At 37.3% G+C, this 17,158-nt stretch overlaps 1 protein-coding gene and 1 long non-coding RNA gene across 9 annotated transcripts in view; one reads left to right on the forward strand and one right to left on the reverse strand.

Annotated features, from left to right (window-relative positions):
- The window catches only part of sec31a (SEC31 homolog A, COPII coat complex component), a 34,190-nt gene extending 28,537 nt beyond the window's left edge, over nt 1–5,653 (reverse strand). For all 7 annotated transcript variants that reach the window (XM_049468811.1, XM_049468810.1, XM_049468812.1 and 4 more), the window contains exons 1-3: nt 5,453–5,653; nt 2,435–2,514; nt 859–982 (exon numbers count right to left, since the gene is read on the reverse strand). In XM_049468811.1, the coding sequence (XP_049324768.1) occupies nt 859–982; nt 2,435–2,513 (203 nt within the window). In that variant the 5' untranslated portion in view covers nt 2,514; nt 5,453–5,653. The remainder of the gene's footprint in view (nt 1–858; nt 983–2,434; nt 2,515–5,452) is intronic.
- Nucleotides 1–17,158, forward strand: part of LOC125784859 (uncharacterized) — a 368,340-nt gene that overhangs the window by 337,476 nt on the left and 13,706 nt on the right. The window lies entirely within an intron of this gene.

Genomic DNA, 17,158 nt, shown 5'->3' on the forward strand with positions numbered 1-17,158 from the left:
TAATACCGCTCCAGTCTTGGTGCTGGAGAACTAAACTGAAGCTCCTGTATAACACTGTACTTCAGTGGAGTGACTTTACTGCCCCTCACAACCTGACGGGTAAATTTCATACATAAGGTGCACCGGATTTTAAGGCACACTCACAGTTTTAGGAAAGTATTTAGGAAAGGAAGTATTTTAAGTGCACCTAATAGTGCAAAAAAATACAGATATAAGAGTCAAACTGCTTGTAACACTGATCCAAGCATTTCTACATTCTACATTTCTACTGTGCACAAGTAAAAAAAAAACAAAAACAAGATTTTTTAATTTAAAGTAGCAGTACATAGGAATTAGTATTAATGTGTCCCATTTAGGACGCATTAATACTGTGGATGCTTTTAATGAAAAAGAAAAAAATAAGAATTGCTGCTTTAAAAAAATATAGTTGAGATATTGTGACTTAGACTAAAGTTCCGACCTAGAAACAACTCAACAAGAAATACAACAAATGACCAGAGGGAATAAGTGAGGCTCAGTGAGGCTTCAATAATCAATAAATTGCAGGCATATTCCAGTGCAAATCTCTTTTTATCCTTATTAACACTGCAGCAACTCACCAGTCACTCCCATTCAAGACCCTGACTTTTTTCAGACAGATTTAATTCAGTCTAATTTAGTTTTGCTATTCCAATTATGTTTCACTATAAGAACATTACATAGTTTAGATTCAGTAAAAATCTATTTCACACACAGGTTATCAGTAGATACACAAATAAAAGGCTACAGTGAAACTAGATTGAAACAAATCCATCAGCACTAGACACTGGATCGACAATAAGACAACAGCAGGTCATTGGTAATAGAAAAAAGAAAGACCTTTGAGGTGAGGAGAAAGCACCACACGACTTCATGGCCAAACTGGGCTCGGCCAGGTCCAGTTCAAAGATCTCCAGGGAGGCATTGGTGCTAAAGGTAGCATCGAGCTGTTGAGCAGACGTGCCTGAGCAGGAGCAGATGAGAACAGCAGGTGAGAAACATTTGGTTGCATACAAATGGACATTAGAGAGGCAAATGGCTTTAGCAAACACTGGTAAAACACAGAGTTTACCATTATTTATCTGCTGAACCCATCTGGGATCTGAGGGTACTGTGATTAATTAGGTAAATCACAATGATTATGTTGCAACAAGCAGAATATTGTAGCTGTGCACTGCAAAACATATCTCCATAACAGCAATTTTACAGGAGAGAGATAAAACCTTCTTAGCTTTCAATGGAAGTCAATGTAAAAAAAAATGTATTTCAGATAATCTAGAGAATTTGTATTGGTCAATTCATTGCGAAAATGCCACATTGTAAGGGAAAGTTGTGTGTTAATTATATAGTAAACTAAAAATCAACAGAAATGTAGATACTTGTTTTTCTTTGGACAGAGACATAATCACTCGTTCTGCTAGCATCCATATGCACAACTTTAGCATAAGCTAGTTACATAAAAACATAGTTTCCTAGGTAGCTTAATAAATCAAACAACAAAAATCTGAAACCCATTAAATACAGTATGTTAATGCATTCAGTGAGTTTTGCACCTACCAAATACTAGCTACATTAGACGTCTATTTTACTGGGTGAAAATGCTAATGCATAATGATAGTAGATGTATTTCTGCCTTTCTGCCTTCGGTTATAGAGACCTTGCTCACTAAACTGTATTTTAAAACACTGATTTGTAAGACAGCATTGGCAAATTGGTAAATATAGTGCTGTCTTAAGCTGAATCTGAATACTTGAAATGTGCTATTCAAATGATGATAGCTAAACATTTTGCTATAGAACTGATTAGCAATTAGCAATTGCAATACTACAGCTCAGCTGGTATAGAGGCAATCGTGACTGGAAAAATTGGTTGTGGCCAAAATATGTAAACAAAAAAAGCAGTGTAGAGATGTATATTTTAGCTTAAACAAGGCAGCTAAGGCTAAACCTGTTAGCTAGTAGAACAATTGTTTTTGTTTACATGTTAAGATGTACTTGACTCTACAAATAAGGCAAGGTATCTATACAGTATTCTAGGCAACACAGATACTGTACATACCGTACATATTGTTATGTTAGTATAACAAAGGATGAACTGCTATCACTGGTAACTAGGCAGCAAAGAGACAACTAATACATTTGCTAAACTCCAAAAGCAACGTTTGTTACTTCAGACCTGCAGTTTAGTAGCTGGATAAAATGTACAATACCACCACTAATGGAAAAGCCAATTAAATTATTAATCATAATTATTCATGCAACAAATAACTTCTTCTGAATATTTTATGGCCTACACTGCAGACCTTTGTGACTTGTGGAAAAATACTATACATGTACCCCAATACAGAAGATTATTGCCTTCCCAAAACAGTCACATACAAGTCTTCAGCTCAGAAACTACAGTGTATATGAGTTACCTGCTGCCAAGTAAATGGGGTGGTGCTGTGCCGGGCTCCAAGCCTGTATGGCAGTGCGGTTTATCTCTTTCAGCTTCATCCTACAACCACAACAATCACAGAAGTGTTATCAACTGACACTGTGAGGTTAAAATCCGTTAACGCAAACAGCCTGCTGATGGATATCACAGTACTACTAGAAAAGGCTTTATAATTATACGTACGTGTAATTCATTGAAGGAGAATGTTACCAAAGGAATGGTGTAAAGCTCTGTGGAAAGGGCCTGTTAAGTCAGAACTTTTGAGTCACCAACTGTGTTGGTGGTAAGAGAGGTCTGGAAAAGCAGTCTGAACCAGACATCTTAATAGTTTTATACTTCTAACAGGGCCACAAACAATCAATAGTAATATTTGCAGTCAGATTTTAGTTTTTGTACTGAAATCTCAAAATCTCTTGTTTTACATCTCAATTCCTTCATTCCAACCTTGCTCATAGGACCATAACCTAAACTTAAATCACATTAAGTTAGGTAAAATAGATAGGAATATGATTTCTGATACCTGAAACATTGTTTTCACATAGTTCAAAAAATTGGCATAATATTTTTGTTTTCATTCATTTATGGAAAGGTAGTACAAGGTAGGGGGTTATTAAGCAAGATAAAGATATTATATATTACATATTTTTCTAGTTTGCCACTAATTCACCATTGTAAACATTACATATTAAAGGACACATATGTCCACTGTTTGTGCTGGATATTTTTTCCAAGTTCATTCAGATTTTTTTTTTTTTTTTTTTACACTTTTGCCTGTATACCTGAAATCCATTTTAAGGTAATACTCTCATTCTGTTTATACATCCAACTCTATCCATATTGGCCCCCATTCCTCATTGCAGAAATCATGCAGCCCTATTTTCAAAGCATCACATATGATGCCTATTACCTGATAAACTGTTTTACCGTAGTTTTGAAGTTGTATTTGAGATCTCAGTTTTCTTTAAGATTTTTGGCCTAAAATATATTTTATAATTCAATAAAGGTAAGGCAGTGCATGTAAGGTGTTATACAGAAGATTAAAGACAGATTTTTATTTTAACACTATTTTAGCACTGTAAACATAAAAACAAAATTAAGGACAGACAAATTCACTGGTTATGTTTGAAAGCAACTATAAAGACAGAAATAAAACTTTATTGCCTAGTCCTAGTCCCCATTATCCAGAATTCTTTAAAGTAAAATATATTTTACTTCAAAGTTCAAATCACTCTAAATTATTATAAATCCCCTTTAACAAGCTGTTCCTGAGCTGAACTGGTGTGTTTGAACAGGGGAAAAAAACGTAATAACATGCAAGGAATCCCAATCCCAGTCATGGTGATCTGCTGCCTTGAGGGGTTTAAACTCCAATCCTAATCTAGCCCAGCTAATCTTGTTATTGAAGACCTTCTGGAGCATCTGAAGCCATGGAGGCATGTTGGAACTATAATCTGACTAGAACTAGACTTAGAATATAACCCTGCATTACAACGCAGGGGTACTATTAGCTACAGTTCCACTATGGTGAACCATTTACTTAGCTTTACAATTGGTGGATCAGTCAGGTAGGCCCAAACTACAGTGCTAAAGAATTCATAACACAGGTCCAGCATTCCTATGAGTGCATGAACACGTTTTGGTGACAGACTGGATTACGAATGCTCTGATGGAGCAGACCAAACTTTAGGAAGAAGGTGAAATGTTAGCTAGCTATAGAGCCTGGCCCTAGATTATCAAAGTGGTGCCTAAAAAACACTGATGATTACGTGGCCTATGGATTGCCCCAGCTCAGATTGTACAATCTGGGGTAAAACAGAAGAGATTTCAGCAGATGAATAGCAAATTCTGGCAACTATGATCAGCTGTTACAACATCTTAACTAGCTAGTTAAGGTTATGATTGATCAGTCCTACTAAGACATGATTAAACAACATAACTAACTAAACATACTCATGTTGAATTAAAGTGAGAGCAGTTTCTGAGCCCCAACCATTGAAACCCTTTAAATTACCCTGGATTCAATGTCAATTTCAAAATTTCTGCATTTCACAGCATGCCGGCTACAGTATGGTGCTATGTTAAACTAAGGTTAATTTTAATCATCAACTTTAAAATATGTATCAAATGCAATCAAACAATAAGCTAACGTTTATTCAAATGTTCTTTGCTATCATGGGTAAACAAATCAAATGAATTAAACTAGCACACATTTAAGGTTAGCTAGAATCGTTAGTTAGGCAACAATAGCACAGTATTAAAGACATAGGCTATAACGCAAAGTAGCTAGTTTAGAAGGCTGTACAGGATGCTGAAAAAAAAAACATTAGCTAGCTAGAATTAAGTCTAAATTAACCAATCCTAGGTTAGATAACAGAACTTCCTACTAGGCTGCAGCATACAAGCTAAATAATCCAGATGTTAATAAACAGTATGCCTATGATGCTATGTTAAAATTGTTTTGCTATAAATCAACATTAAACTATGTATCTAATGTAAACAAACAATTAGCTAACGTTTATTCAATGTTCTTTGCTATCATGGGTAAACAAATCAAATGAATTGAGCTAGTGCAGATTTAAGGTTAGCTAGGACAGTGTGGCAACAATCAAAAGCACAGTATTAAAGACATATAAAGCAAAGTAGCTAGTTTAGATAGATGTACAGAATGTTGGAAATAATAATGAGTTAATCTTGATGATTAATATTAGGTCTAGGTAACTAAATTAGTTAGTTAGTTAGGTACTAAGGCTGCAGCTTAACTGACCTAGCTAAACAAGGCAGCTACTGCAGCCCAGAGCACAAAAACACACTATTACTGCCTCACTGACTCCTTTATAACAACCCAATCTGCTTCTCAACAATATTTAGAGTAGTATTAATATTAAATAAGTCTTCCTGGCTACATAACACAGCCCTAACTGTACTGTAGCTAACAGCTAAAGATAGCTTCAGCTAACAGAGCTTCTAAATCTCCCCCAACACTCCAAAAAGTGCTTACCTTCCCTCTGGTCGCTGCTCACAGGCATGCACAGCTCATCCACGCGGTCTGAACAGGGTAAAACTTTAATCAGCGGCTCAGAAATCCTTTTTCTCGGGTTAGTAAACTGTGTGCAGAGAGTCAGCGGCTGGCCCGGTTACACATAGGAACAGTTCCACGTCCCCACTGGCCTCCTCCATCAACGTGGCACAATACTGCCCTCCCCCAGAACAGCACTTCCGCTCAGCCAGCCAGTCAGCGCAGGCGGGCGCGTCCCAATTCTTCCCTACCCCCTATTTAGTGCACGTACTGTACTAGTGCACGTCTCTCTAGATGACTACGTGACCGACTGGGAGCCTGTGTTCTTCTAAATATATATATATATATTTTTTTTTGTGTGTACATAAACATACATTAATAGTACTGGGTAATATATATATATATATATATATATATATATATATATATATATATATATATATATATATATATATATATATGTGTGTGTGTGTGTACATTTGGAGTTTATCACCATCTATAATATGTCAACACCAGTGATGTCAGTAACGCGTTACTCTAATCTGACTCTTTTTTCAGTAACGAGTAATCTAACGCGTTACTATTTCCAATGCAGTAATCAGATTAAAGTTACTTATCCAAGTCACTGTGCGTTACTCTCTCTCTCTCTCCACCCTCACACACACTCACACACACACACACACAAACACACACACCACGTTCCCTTCCCCATCCCCCTCCGCTCTCCCCCAATCACACGCGTCTCGCTTTCTCCCCTGTCTCTCTCTCTCGCGCTCGGCGTGTCTTTAGTTTCCGCCCATTCTCGTTTTTTCGCCAGTTCTCGGGCTCCCTATCTCTTTATAAAGGCGGTTTTTCCCGGCCGCGTCCCAATTCACTAGCCAGCGCAGCGGTCTGCACAGATCTGATTGGCAGAGGAGAGCGTTTGAAGATTTTACACCACACGTGATTGGTCTGCAAGTTTCCCGTGCCGCAGAGCGCATACCATAAAGACAAGAAAAGTTCTGACGCTTTAAATGAACACTGTCAGAATTAAATCCTTCTCAGTAGTTTATCGGTTTGGCTCCGCATTGGACAACATCTAGGTCCGGACCCGGACCGCAGTCTGCATATATGTGATCCCTGGCCTCGACCATATACACGGTTCTGTTTTATAATACCACTCCTTGCTGCCCTGCAGAGAACAACAGGTTCAATGTTCAGTTTTACAGTGTTAAATATGTCAGGTCAAGAAAGACTTTCAATATTTTATATTTTTTTATAAAAACAAGTATTTAAGTTAAGTGAAATCAAGAAAGACCATATTTTATTTTTTATAAAAAAAAATATTTATGTTAAGTTAATTCAAGAGAAATGGTCTTTTAATTTTATAAAAATAAATAGTTCAACTTTAAATGTCTAGAGATACATTGATGCTGTTAAAAATGCTTTTTTTTCCAGTAAAGGGAGTATTGGCAAAACTGGTTATAATTTTTAAGTTAAGGCGACGGGACGTGGTGTGTGCAGCTGCTTAAAGTAACTAATAAAGTAACTTGTAAAGTAACTTAGTTACTTTTAAAATCAAGTAATCCATAAAGTAACTAAGCTTTTTTTAAGGAGTAATCAGTAATCAGTAATCGGATTACTTTTTCAAAGTAACTATACCATCACTCATGGCTGGATTACTGACCGGGCCAGTGGGGCCAGCGCCCAGGGGCCCTTGAGGTCAGGGGGCCCCAGGGGGACCCTGGCCGAAAACTTTTTGCGATGCCTATCAACATTTATGGTACAATGTATTTTTATTCCCGAGGGCCCTCCATTTTAAGGATCCTCTGACTATTAGGGATTTGACCCCATAGCCTCTTGGGGGCCCTAGCCATGCTTTTGGGGGCCCTAGCCATGCTTTTGGGCCCCTTAGGAAAATGGATGAGGCGTTGTGGCACTGCTCTGACTTCGACTTCTGGCTATTAGGGGTCCTAGGAAAGAGGGGGGCATATTTTTAGAGGGCCCTGGTTATGAGAGCCCCTACCAGGGGGCCCTAGAGAAGAGCAGAGCATACCATTAGAGGGCCCTTGATCACGAGGGCCCCTGCTATGGGGCCCTTGACTTCCATAGAAGTCGTTTACCATGGCTCCTTGACTTTTTAGGGAACTACAAATTCAGGCCCTTACTTAATGTTTCTGAATTTGTATTGTTTCAAACTTATTATGTTCACTTTCTCTTAAGCGCAGAGACACAAATTAATTTAGCAATTTTGCAATTATTTAAATTTAAGACAAAATTGCTTGTCTGATGAATGCTATCTTTGACACCGATTAAATTGACTGAATTTGGCCAAGGGTGTGATTTCACTTATGTGAAAACAACAAGCCATTTGACTAGTTTCATGTTTCCCCTTTAATAAACAACAGTAAAGAGACCAGTGGTCACTCTAGTTCTGAAGGAATGCATGAAAGGAAAAGTGCCTTTTCATACAACAGAACTGCAAGCTAATTTTACTGAGTAGCACAATTTTGGTTTGGTGATGATGAAACAGCAAGTGGTTTTGTTGTAGTAGCTGTGGCTGCGTATGCGTGTAACCCTGATATTTTGTTTGAGGATTATTTATTGGAAAACATATTTTATTCAGCTTGTTATTCAATGACTATTCAATGACAGTTTGACATGACTTGACATGTTTCAAGGCAGTGTGAAGGGGTCTTGACAATAATTAAACTTGATTTAATCTCATTAACACAGCATTTTTAATATACTTAAAACCTTCCCCCTGTGTCCCTCTCCATGCCTCTCTCTCTCTCTCACACACACACACACACACAAAACAGCATTTTTGTAGTAGACTATCTACTACAAAAATGCTGTTTTGTGTGTGTGTGTGTGTGTGTGAGAGAGAGAGAGAGAGAGAGAGAGAGAGAGGGGCAAGGCTGCCCCTCCCCCACCCTCTCACTCAGTGGTGAAAAATTGTTACATTGCCCTAAATTCCCACGGGGGCTGAGCCAATCAGGTGTTGCGAGAACTTCCAAGTGAATATGCAAGATCTATATAAAACCCCCTGCCAGTATCAAAACTCCTCACATTCAGACAGTTCAGCTTGCAAACTTGGTCTGTGCTTTTACTACAACTTTTACTTTGCTATTACCTGATCAGCAACCAACAGCCTTTTTAAAGGCTCATTGCCCTTTATACTGCATTATATTATTTTATAATATATATAAATATTTTTATATTATATTATACTATACTATATTGCATATATTCTGTTACATTATTTTCATAGTCTTTTCAAAGGCTTATATATTATATTATATTATATTACATGATATAATATTACATTACTATATTTACTATATTAAACTTTGAAAGGTTCACAGCCTTTTTCAAGGCTAGTGTAACGTTGCTAACTAGCAACTCACAGCTTTTTTAAAAGCTTATTGTTATTTGCATATTACATTATTGATAATAGTAGAAGTGTAAGCTTTATAATAGTACATACATACAATACATTTACAATAACAACAATTTATAGCTAAATAGTTATAGGTCAGCCTTTTTTTATTACATATTGTATCTGGTTCTACAATTTTGTGATTGTATTTTTTTCCTGAACATACAGCATAGAAACAACATAGTAAGTATTGGATAGGAATAGGAATTTGCAAGACAAGCTTCTATATTTGCATCTTAAGAAACACTTGCCATTAATAACATGGATCCCAAACACAAAAGTGGTGCCTCAAAAAGAAAAGCAAAAAAGATTAAGGAAGCAAATCAGGCAGATTTCCTGAAAAGCGTACCTTTGATCTCAAACTTCTTTGAGAAACCGCTCAATATGAGTGAGACAAGTATTGCTAATGTTAGCAGTGATCAGAGTTCTAGCAATGAAGATGTGATCCCCACTGGCTTAGTGTCACCTGTCAGTGACTATGTACCTTTGCAGACCCAGTCAGGTGCAGAGCAGGAATGCCAGCCCTGGCAGGCTACCACAGACCAGCAGCAGAAAGACCATGAAAGGAAAGTTGCAGGTGTGTCAGACCCACAATCAGACCAGCCAGCTGCATCGTGTGAGTGTCGTTTTTCAAATGAGGAGGGCAAGGACCCCAACTCCTGGTGTGAAACGGTCAACGACCCTGCTTTATGGCCCAGTACCATTACCGACCAAGCCAAGTCGATTCTTGTTAGTAGAGGAGAAACTGCATTTCAAAACAGAAGTGCTAAGTACCCAGCCTCAGTCAGGGATAGAGGCATTGGGGGTACCAGTAGGAGCTTTACAAATGCTCTACTCAGTTGCTCTCTACCCAATGGGCAAACTGTGACTAGGCAGTGGCTACTTTACTCTCCTTCAACTGGCTGTGTGTATTGTTTTGCTTGCAAACTGTTTTCCAGTAAGCACAATACTTTTGTTCATGGATTTTCTGACTGGAAACATTCAGAGCGGATTGGTGAGTGACGTATATTTGAGCATACACAGTTGTAAACACATGGGATATTCACCATATTCACCATTATCATATATATTTTCCACACAGAATGGCCACTGGACCACAGGGAACAGATGGAGTAAGCCCTAACTTAAACACATTTGTTTTTTTTAAGCATAGGCTAGTATGGGGGAGCACTTCTTTCCCCTCCCATGCATTGCGTCAAACTAACTTGTGTATGTTCTATGTATGTGCGCTATAGGAGCGTATGTTAAGTGTTTCCAGCTGTGAGGTGTTTTTAAACATAAAGGCTGGACTTCAGCAATTCCAGCCAGAGAGAGCTTGGGATCAGATTTGGGAACCTCTCTCCAAGCAAAACCGGTTTGCTTGTTAATGATGCTGTTATCTTTTGTACTAATTATTCTTTTTTCTGTAATAAATTTTCTTATATACAAAGAACAGTATCAGCAAAGACTTATTTCATGCATCTACATGGCATCACAGCTCAAGATTCTACAGAAAATGGCACCCCAGATGGGACTCTCGTTGTGGCCTGTGCTTTCATACTGCTTCAGTGCTTCCACCACTGCTACAGCCGGCAAAGGAAGGTAAGCATTTTTCACATGTGCGCTGGTGGAAGTGGTGAAGTGTGTGTGTGGCTGTTTGGGTCGCAGAGGAAAAGCCTGCTCCATGCGTGGCTGTCATGCTGTGTAGATGTATGGGATAATGCTTTGTTCTAAATTGGGGTAAAAGTATTTTAACTAGAAGGGGTACAACTGCAGTAATTAAGTAAAAGAGAAAGAGTTAAAGGAAAAAGTGAAGAATAAAGAGAAGAGTAAAAAAGAGAAATAGGAATGACGTCAAAAGAAGAAGAAGGAAAAAAAAATACAGTAACTAGTAACAAGTATTGTACGGCATGCGTGAAATATAGTCTTCAGGGCGGCGTAAGACTATACGTGATTTTCTATAAGACGTGTCCCCAAACCCGGCTTTAGCGTGCATTATCTATGTGAAAGTTGACTGAAAAAGGTATTTATGTGTTTTTAAGAAGAAGAAGAAGAAGAAGAGATTAAAACGCATGCGAAAGAGGAAAAAGTGTGAAAAGGCCTTAAAAGAGAATAAAGGAAAAAAGGATTAAAAGAAAAAGAAATAGAGAGGAATACTGCAGTGACAGCAGTAAAAGAAGCTAGCAAAGAAAAAAGAAAATATGTTAAGAAAAGAGATAGGAAACCTGCAGGAGAAAAAAATAAATAAATTTAAAATAAAAAAGGGAAAATGGTTAAAGAGTCGACTTTCTTATTTTTGGTGTGGAAGAAGTGTTGGCCACTGTGTGTGTGTGAAAGGCCTGTATGAGTCTGTGAGTGTGTGTGTGAGTGTGTGTAGGGTGATTGATGGTTTTGGGGCCTCTGTCTTTAGCTGTGTGAGGCTCTCTCTCTGTCTCACTCTGTCTGTGTGTGTGTAGTTATGTGTTGTATGTTATATGTTGTATGTTTTGTGTCTAATGGCCGATAATAAATAATTAATAGATTAGGGTAATTAAATGAGTATATGAAGTAATACAAATAAGTGGTAGTCTTGAAATGAGGAGAAAAAGCTTATGAGTTTATGAATAAGGGTTAAGTAAGTATTATATATGTGTTTGAGAATTATTATGACAATTAGTATTATTAGGAGTTGTTATCTGTGAACCAGTGAGCAAGAGCCAACTGATAAGAACAGAGGCACGTAAACATGGAAGTTGGTCATAACAGCTAAATCTGGGAATTATAACAGTGGATTTTAGTGGTGCGTTCTTCCTCCTGCTAGCCCCTCCTTTCTCGCTTTTTCTTTTTCTCTCTTTCTCTATGGGTCTTTTGAGGGACCTCTTTCTCTCTATATATCTATGTGCTAGGGATGTCTTTCAAAGAAAAAAATAAAAAAATAGTAAAACTGTGGAGTATATAAGTATTGTTAGAAGACTGTGTTTGTATAAGTACATTGTAAGAGTTCCAGATGTCTCAATGTTCAGAATCAAGAAATGTGCGGCCGCCAAACAATTGAACATGAGAGATTCTGAAAATATTCAGTCACTCTACTGACATGTGAGATCTCTGGAATTATAGTAGTGAAGTAACGAATACAATTGAGTAAAGAATTCACAGAAAAATAAAAGGATGAAGATAGAGAGCCAAACCATAAAAAAAGAAAACAAACAAACAAACAAAAAAACAATTAGGATTAGGAGGAATAATGTCAGGAAATGAAGGAAAATATAAAGTCAGGAAACATTAGTTGTAACATATGTAAGATTGATCGAAACAAACTAAAATGAAGCTAAAAGTCAACAATTAAAAAAAAAGAGAGCTATGTATGATAAGAAGATCATGGGTATTCTGAACACAGCTTCTGTCTTCATGTGGTTTAGGCCTTTTCTATTCTTATTCTTTTCTTATTGAGACTGGTTTCAGCTCAGTCTCAGCTGAATGAGATTTAAAGAATACACATATCTAATTTCTCTAGTGGTTCTCATGCATCTCAGTTTATGCTGTTCTTTTGATTCTCTTAATGAGGATGGTAGATTTTAGAAACCAGTAAGGAAAGACCTTACTTTCTTTGGAAAGGTTTAATTGGACAAACTTAATATTGGATCTATTACGAGCTGCAGTGAATTGGGTCTCTCTTTCTGACTTTTAAACAAGGAGACATCAGATGTCTTTAAAAAAAAACAGAGCTTTCTGTTTTGCTTTCCATATGTTTTCTATTTCTCGCAATGAAGAACTTGCTTGCATTCTGGCAATGAAGAACTTGCTTAAATATTCTTGGCTATATTTTGAGTCCCATCAGAGCACAACAATATAATGTTAATGTTTATACAGTTTAGAAATATCAAGCATTGTTTGGCTGGAAATAATTTTTGTTTTAGTTATTTCATGAGGCTAAACAATTTTTGACCATATTATAGAATTCCTTTCAGGATTTCTTTTTTATTATTTTTTCTTTTAAGTTTTTTTTTTGGGAGGGATTTTTTCTCTTTTGACTGACTGTTGCTCAGTGCTGTTTTCTGGGCTTTTTGAGAAGGCGGGGGTGGTGCTCATCACAGGAGTTTTGATCCTCAGAGACAGGGTACTCTGCAACAGTACTGTGAACATCATCTGAACCAGAGCACTTCATGAGGAGAGTCTCAGATGGGAGACTGTGTTTGGTCCAGCTGTCGGTCGATGGCTGGACTGCGTCTTTACCGGACCTGCTGTGATTCAAATGTTACAGCACTGGTCCAGGAAACTGGTTTCAGATCTGGAAGAACTGAGCGATCAGAGACCGCTTCAGACAGCACCTGCTCAACCATCAACACCACTCAACCCCAGCAGCCAATCAGCCCAGTGGATCCACCCCTCAGCCTGAGCCAGCAACGGAGACGTGAGACCAGATTTTTTATTTTTATTTTTATGCCTGTTTCTTTTTTTTTTTTTTTTAAATAAAATGAGTGATTTTATTTCATTTTTGATGTTTATGCCTCATGTAGAAAATGTTTGGTTAAACTTTAAATCTGGTGGTGACTCAAATTATGACTGTTTTACCTTTCTTTTTAAGAAAAAAAGGGAGGTTTTAGCTATTTTTGTTTCTCTTTTAAATAGTGTTTCTCATAAAAAACTTTGATGAATTAAAAATAATATCTAGTTCAGAAAAAAAAAATCTTTAATTTCATTGTAAACAGTAGCCAAACATGGTTGCTGGGCAGATTAATACATTAGAGGCCTATCACTTATTGGCCCTCAATTTTTACTGAAAAGTTCTTTTAGGTTTATATTACGTCATTTATGTTGTCTAATGACTATGATTTGTATAAAACACTTTCAACAACAATCATCTCCGCTAAGGCTTATGTAAGGGAAGTTGTTTACTGGCTTTTGACAAAATTAATACATATAAACTCAGATGTAGTTGTAACTAGCTAAAGTAACCAAGCATGCTGGCTTAAATAAAAATCAACCATTTAAAATCTTATTAATACATCAATGTAGACTATCAACTACAAAAAAGAGCTTTGTTTGTTCCAAAAGCTTAAAAAAAATTGGGTAAGATAGAAATCTTTCTCTTATATGTGCATTAATATTAATGCTAAATTAATTCAATATATATAATAATAACTAGCTTGCTAAACCACCAGCTAACAGTCTTGCAACTATGCCAAACAAGTGAAACTTAAATATGTTTTTATTTTTGCAATTAATTTACAGATAGTACAGTTCGCAAAAAATATATATTGGAACTGAACAAGAAAAATAAATATTAGGCCAATAACTTCAAACAGGACCACTGCAGCTCATAGGTTTAAAATCACTGCCATAGAAACTAGTTAGTCTAAACTTAGGTGGACCATGCCTACAACAGCTTGTGGACACAACTCCACACACATTTAAATTCTAACATCAGCCAAATGTTTTTAGACTCAGGTTAACAGACGGAAAATAAGTTTACATAGTATATAGAGGAAATGCACTGACTGCATCATACTCATCAGAGTTTTTGGAGGAACTGAACTCTCTACTTAATAACTAAAATAAAAAAGGGGTGTTTTATGCTCTTTGTGTGTTCGCCCTCAAATAACAGCACTAATCAGACTAAATATTCTGAACAATGCTTTAAGGATTTCTGAGTATGTGTAAAGTTGAGGATTGTGTGTCTACAGATTGGCATTAAGAATTTTGGCACATAACAAACTATTTTAAAATAAATAAAACTAAGATTAATCTGAAGTGCACAAATAAGTTTTAGATGTGCTTCAAAGGAAGAACTAGGTGATCCCTGAGGGATATAAACTGATAGAGAGTTACAAATCTTTGGTGCATAAATACAGAATGCAACGCTAAATGTTCTCAACAAATGAGCTGGAATTGTCGATCTGTCAGGAGTCCTGATATATACTTAGCTGCTAAACCATTAAGAGATTTTTACACTTTTTTCACTAAATGAATATTAAAATCCAATCTAAATAATCTTCTCTCTTTTTTTTGTGTGAGTTAGAACTGTAGCTGCAGCATTCTGACCAATTTGTTATTTGTAAATTGAAGATTCTGGTAATCCAGAGAATAATGCATTACAGTAGTCTAATCAAAACAAAGGTGTAGATCAGCTTCTCAGCATCTAGTGTAAGAAAATGTCTAATTAATGTATAAAAAAATATACATTATTATGGTTGATGGTTAAATCAGACAATGTGAAAGGTTAAAAAGAAAATAAGAAGGTATTTGATAAATAAATGTTGAGACTATGTATTCTATAGTCTAGAGCAAAAACAATGACAATGTTGAAAAAAAATTGACTTGATTTTAACACTTTTATAACTTTATGTTGTAATTCTGAAAAAAAGAGAAAGTTAATGTAGTGGGGACTGGTGTACAATAGGCCCCAGCATGTCCACAGAGATGAAGAAACACTTGTCATTACTCCCGGGGCTTCTTACCCTGCGTTCACACTGGAACGCGACGAGTCGCTTGTGTCGCCCAGCGTTTGTCGCTTGTGGGCGTGTCAAGCTCAACGCCCGCGTTTATCATGGTCCAGCCTCCGACAAGAAAAAAGGCACAAAAAAGGAATCACTTGGCCACTTTATTCTCCAGCTATAACTCCCAAACTTGCTGGACTCTTGTGCGTTTCTGTGATTTAACTGCGCTGGAAACGCAGCCGTTCCCACAGACTGATGTGGGTCCACCCCGTTCAACAGAAAGAACCGGGAAAGAAACTAGAAATTCAGAGAGCAGGAGCTTGAGGACGTCGAACCGCCTTGTTTGTGATTGGTCCAAAGAAAAGCTAGGAGCCAATCGGGTTAGAATGTCGCTTCACCGCGTCATAACTCATTTGCATAAAGTTGAGAAAAATTCATCTCCGTGTCGCTTGTCGCCTCTCGCGTGTCGCGGCGACAAATCGCGCCCTGCCATAGGAAATGAATGGTCGCCTGTCGCTTTGTCGCTTTCCAGTGTGAACGCAGGGTTAGGCGTTATGTAGACCATCATGGAATCTTGGATGATTCCATTTGGTCTAGAAGGGGGGAGTGAAGTGTAAATGTTTTATACATTTATATATACAGTTATTATTTTTACTGTTCACTTTATAATTCACTTAATAACCTTATGATCTTTGCTCTTTTTAACTGTCACTATGACAAGGCTTTGGAGGTTGTTTTTACTTTTTCAGGAATCAGGAAGGTCAGAGTGTTTTCATCAACAGTGAGAGCTGTGAGGAGAACGTGACCCTGAGTGGCAGAGAAGCTTCACTGCTGTTCTGGGACCAGTGCATATGAACTAGGAGACAACAAGCTATCTGAGTGAAGTGCTGGAAACCTCTCCTCAGATATCCAGCGCTTGCCTGTTCTACACGCCGTAAAGTCGCACACAGGCCAGAAGATCTTTCCATCCACTCTTTTCCTCCGTTTCATCTTCTTACAGACTTTAGGACACTTAAGGACTGTCTGCTGTGTTCATGAAGGACACAGAGCTGAACAACATCATGATAAGAACCTGTTGCTCAGACAGGCTGGAGCTGATCACGTCATTGGAACTGGACAACAAACTGTTTACTGGACTCTGCTGACGTAATCATATTGATAAGTTCTGTCCAATCACATGTCATTTGCAAAATGTATAACTGCTTGGATGAAGTCTGAGGAGTTCTCTCTGTCCCTCGACTGGCTTTATTTTCTTTCTTTCTCTCTCTCTCTCTCTCTCTCTCTCTCTCTCTCTCTTTCTCTCTCTCTCTCTCTCTCTCTCTCTTTCTCTCTCTCTCTCTCTTTCTCTCTCTGGGTTGCGAATGTGTTGATCTATCGAGATTTTATTCGTTGATGTACTTTTACTCTTTTCTAATATATATATATATATATCTATAAATGTTTGTTCCTTTTATATATCTGTAATGCTGAAACTATTTTTCAAGTAAACTTTAATATATTTTAAATTCTAATCTCTGACTCATTGGTCATCATTTCATGTTCTGAGATTTCTCACATCCGAGTTTTATCTAAGTCATGCTGTGGTAAATTACCCTACAATACACAGTTGTAAACACATGGGATATTCACCATATTCACCATTATCATATATATTTTCCACACAGAATGGCAACTGGACCACAGGGAACAGATGGAGTAAGCCCTAACTTAAACACATTTGTTTTTTTTAAGCATAGGCTAGTATGGGGGAGCACTTCATTCCCCTCCCATGCATTGCGTCAAACTAACTTGTGTATGTTCTATGTATGTGCGCTATAGGAGCGTATGTTAAGTGTTTCCAGCTGTGAGGTGTTTTTAAACATAAAGGCTGGA

This window comes from Astyanax mexicanus, chromosome 20, assembly GCF_023375975.1.
Source record: "Astyanax mexicanus isolate ESR-SI-001 chromosome 20, AstMex3_surface, whole genome shotgun sequence".
Classification (NCBI taxonomy): Eukaryota; Metazoa; Chordata; class Actinopteri; order Characiformes; family Acestrorhamphidae; genus Astyanax; species Astyanax mexicanus.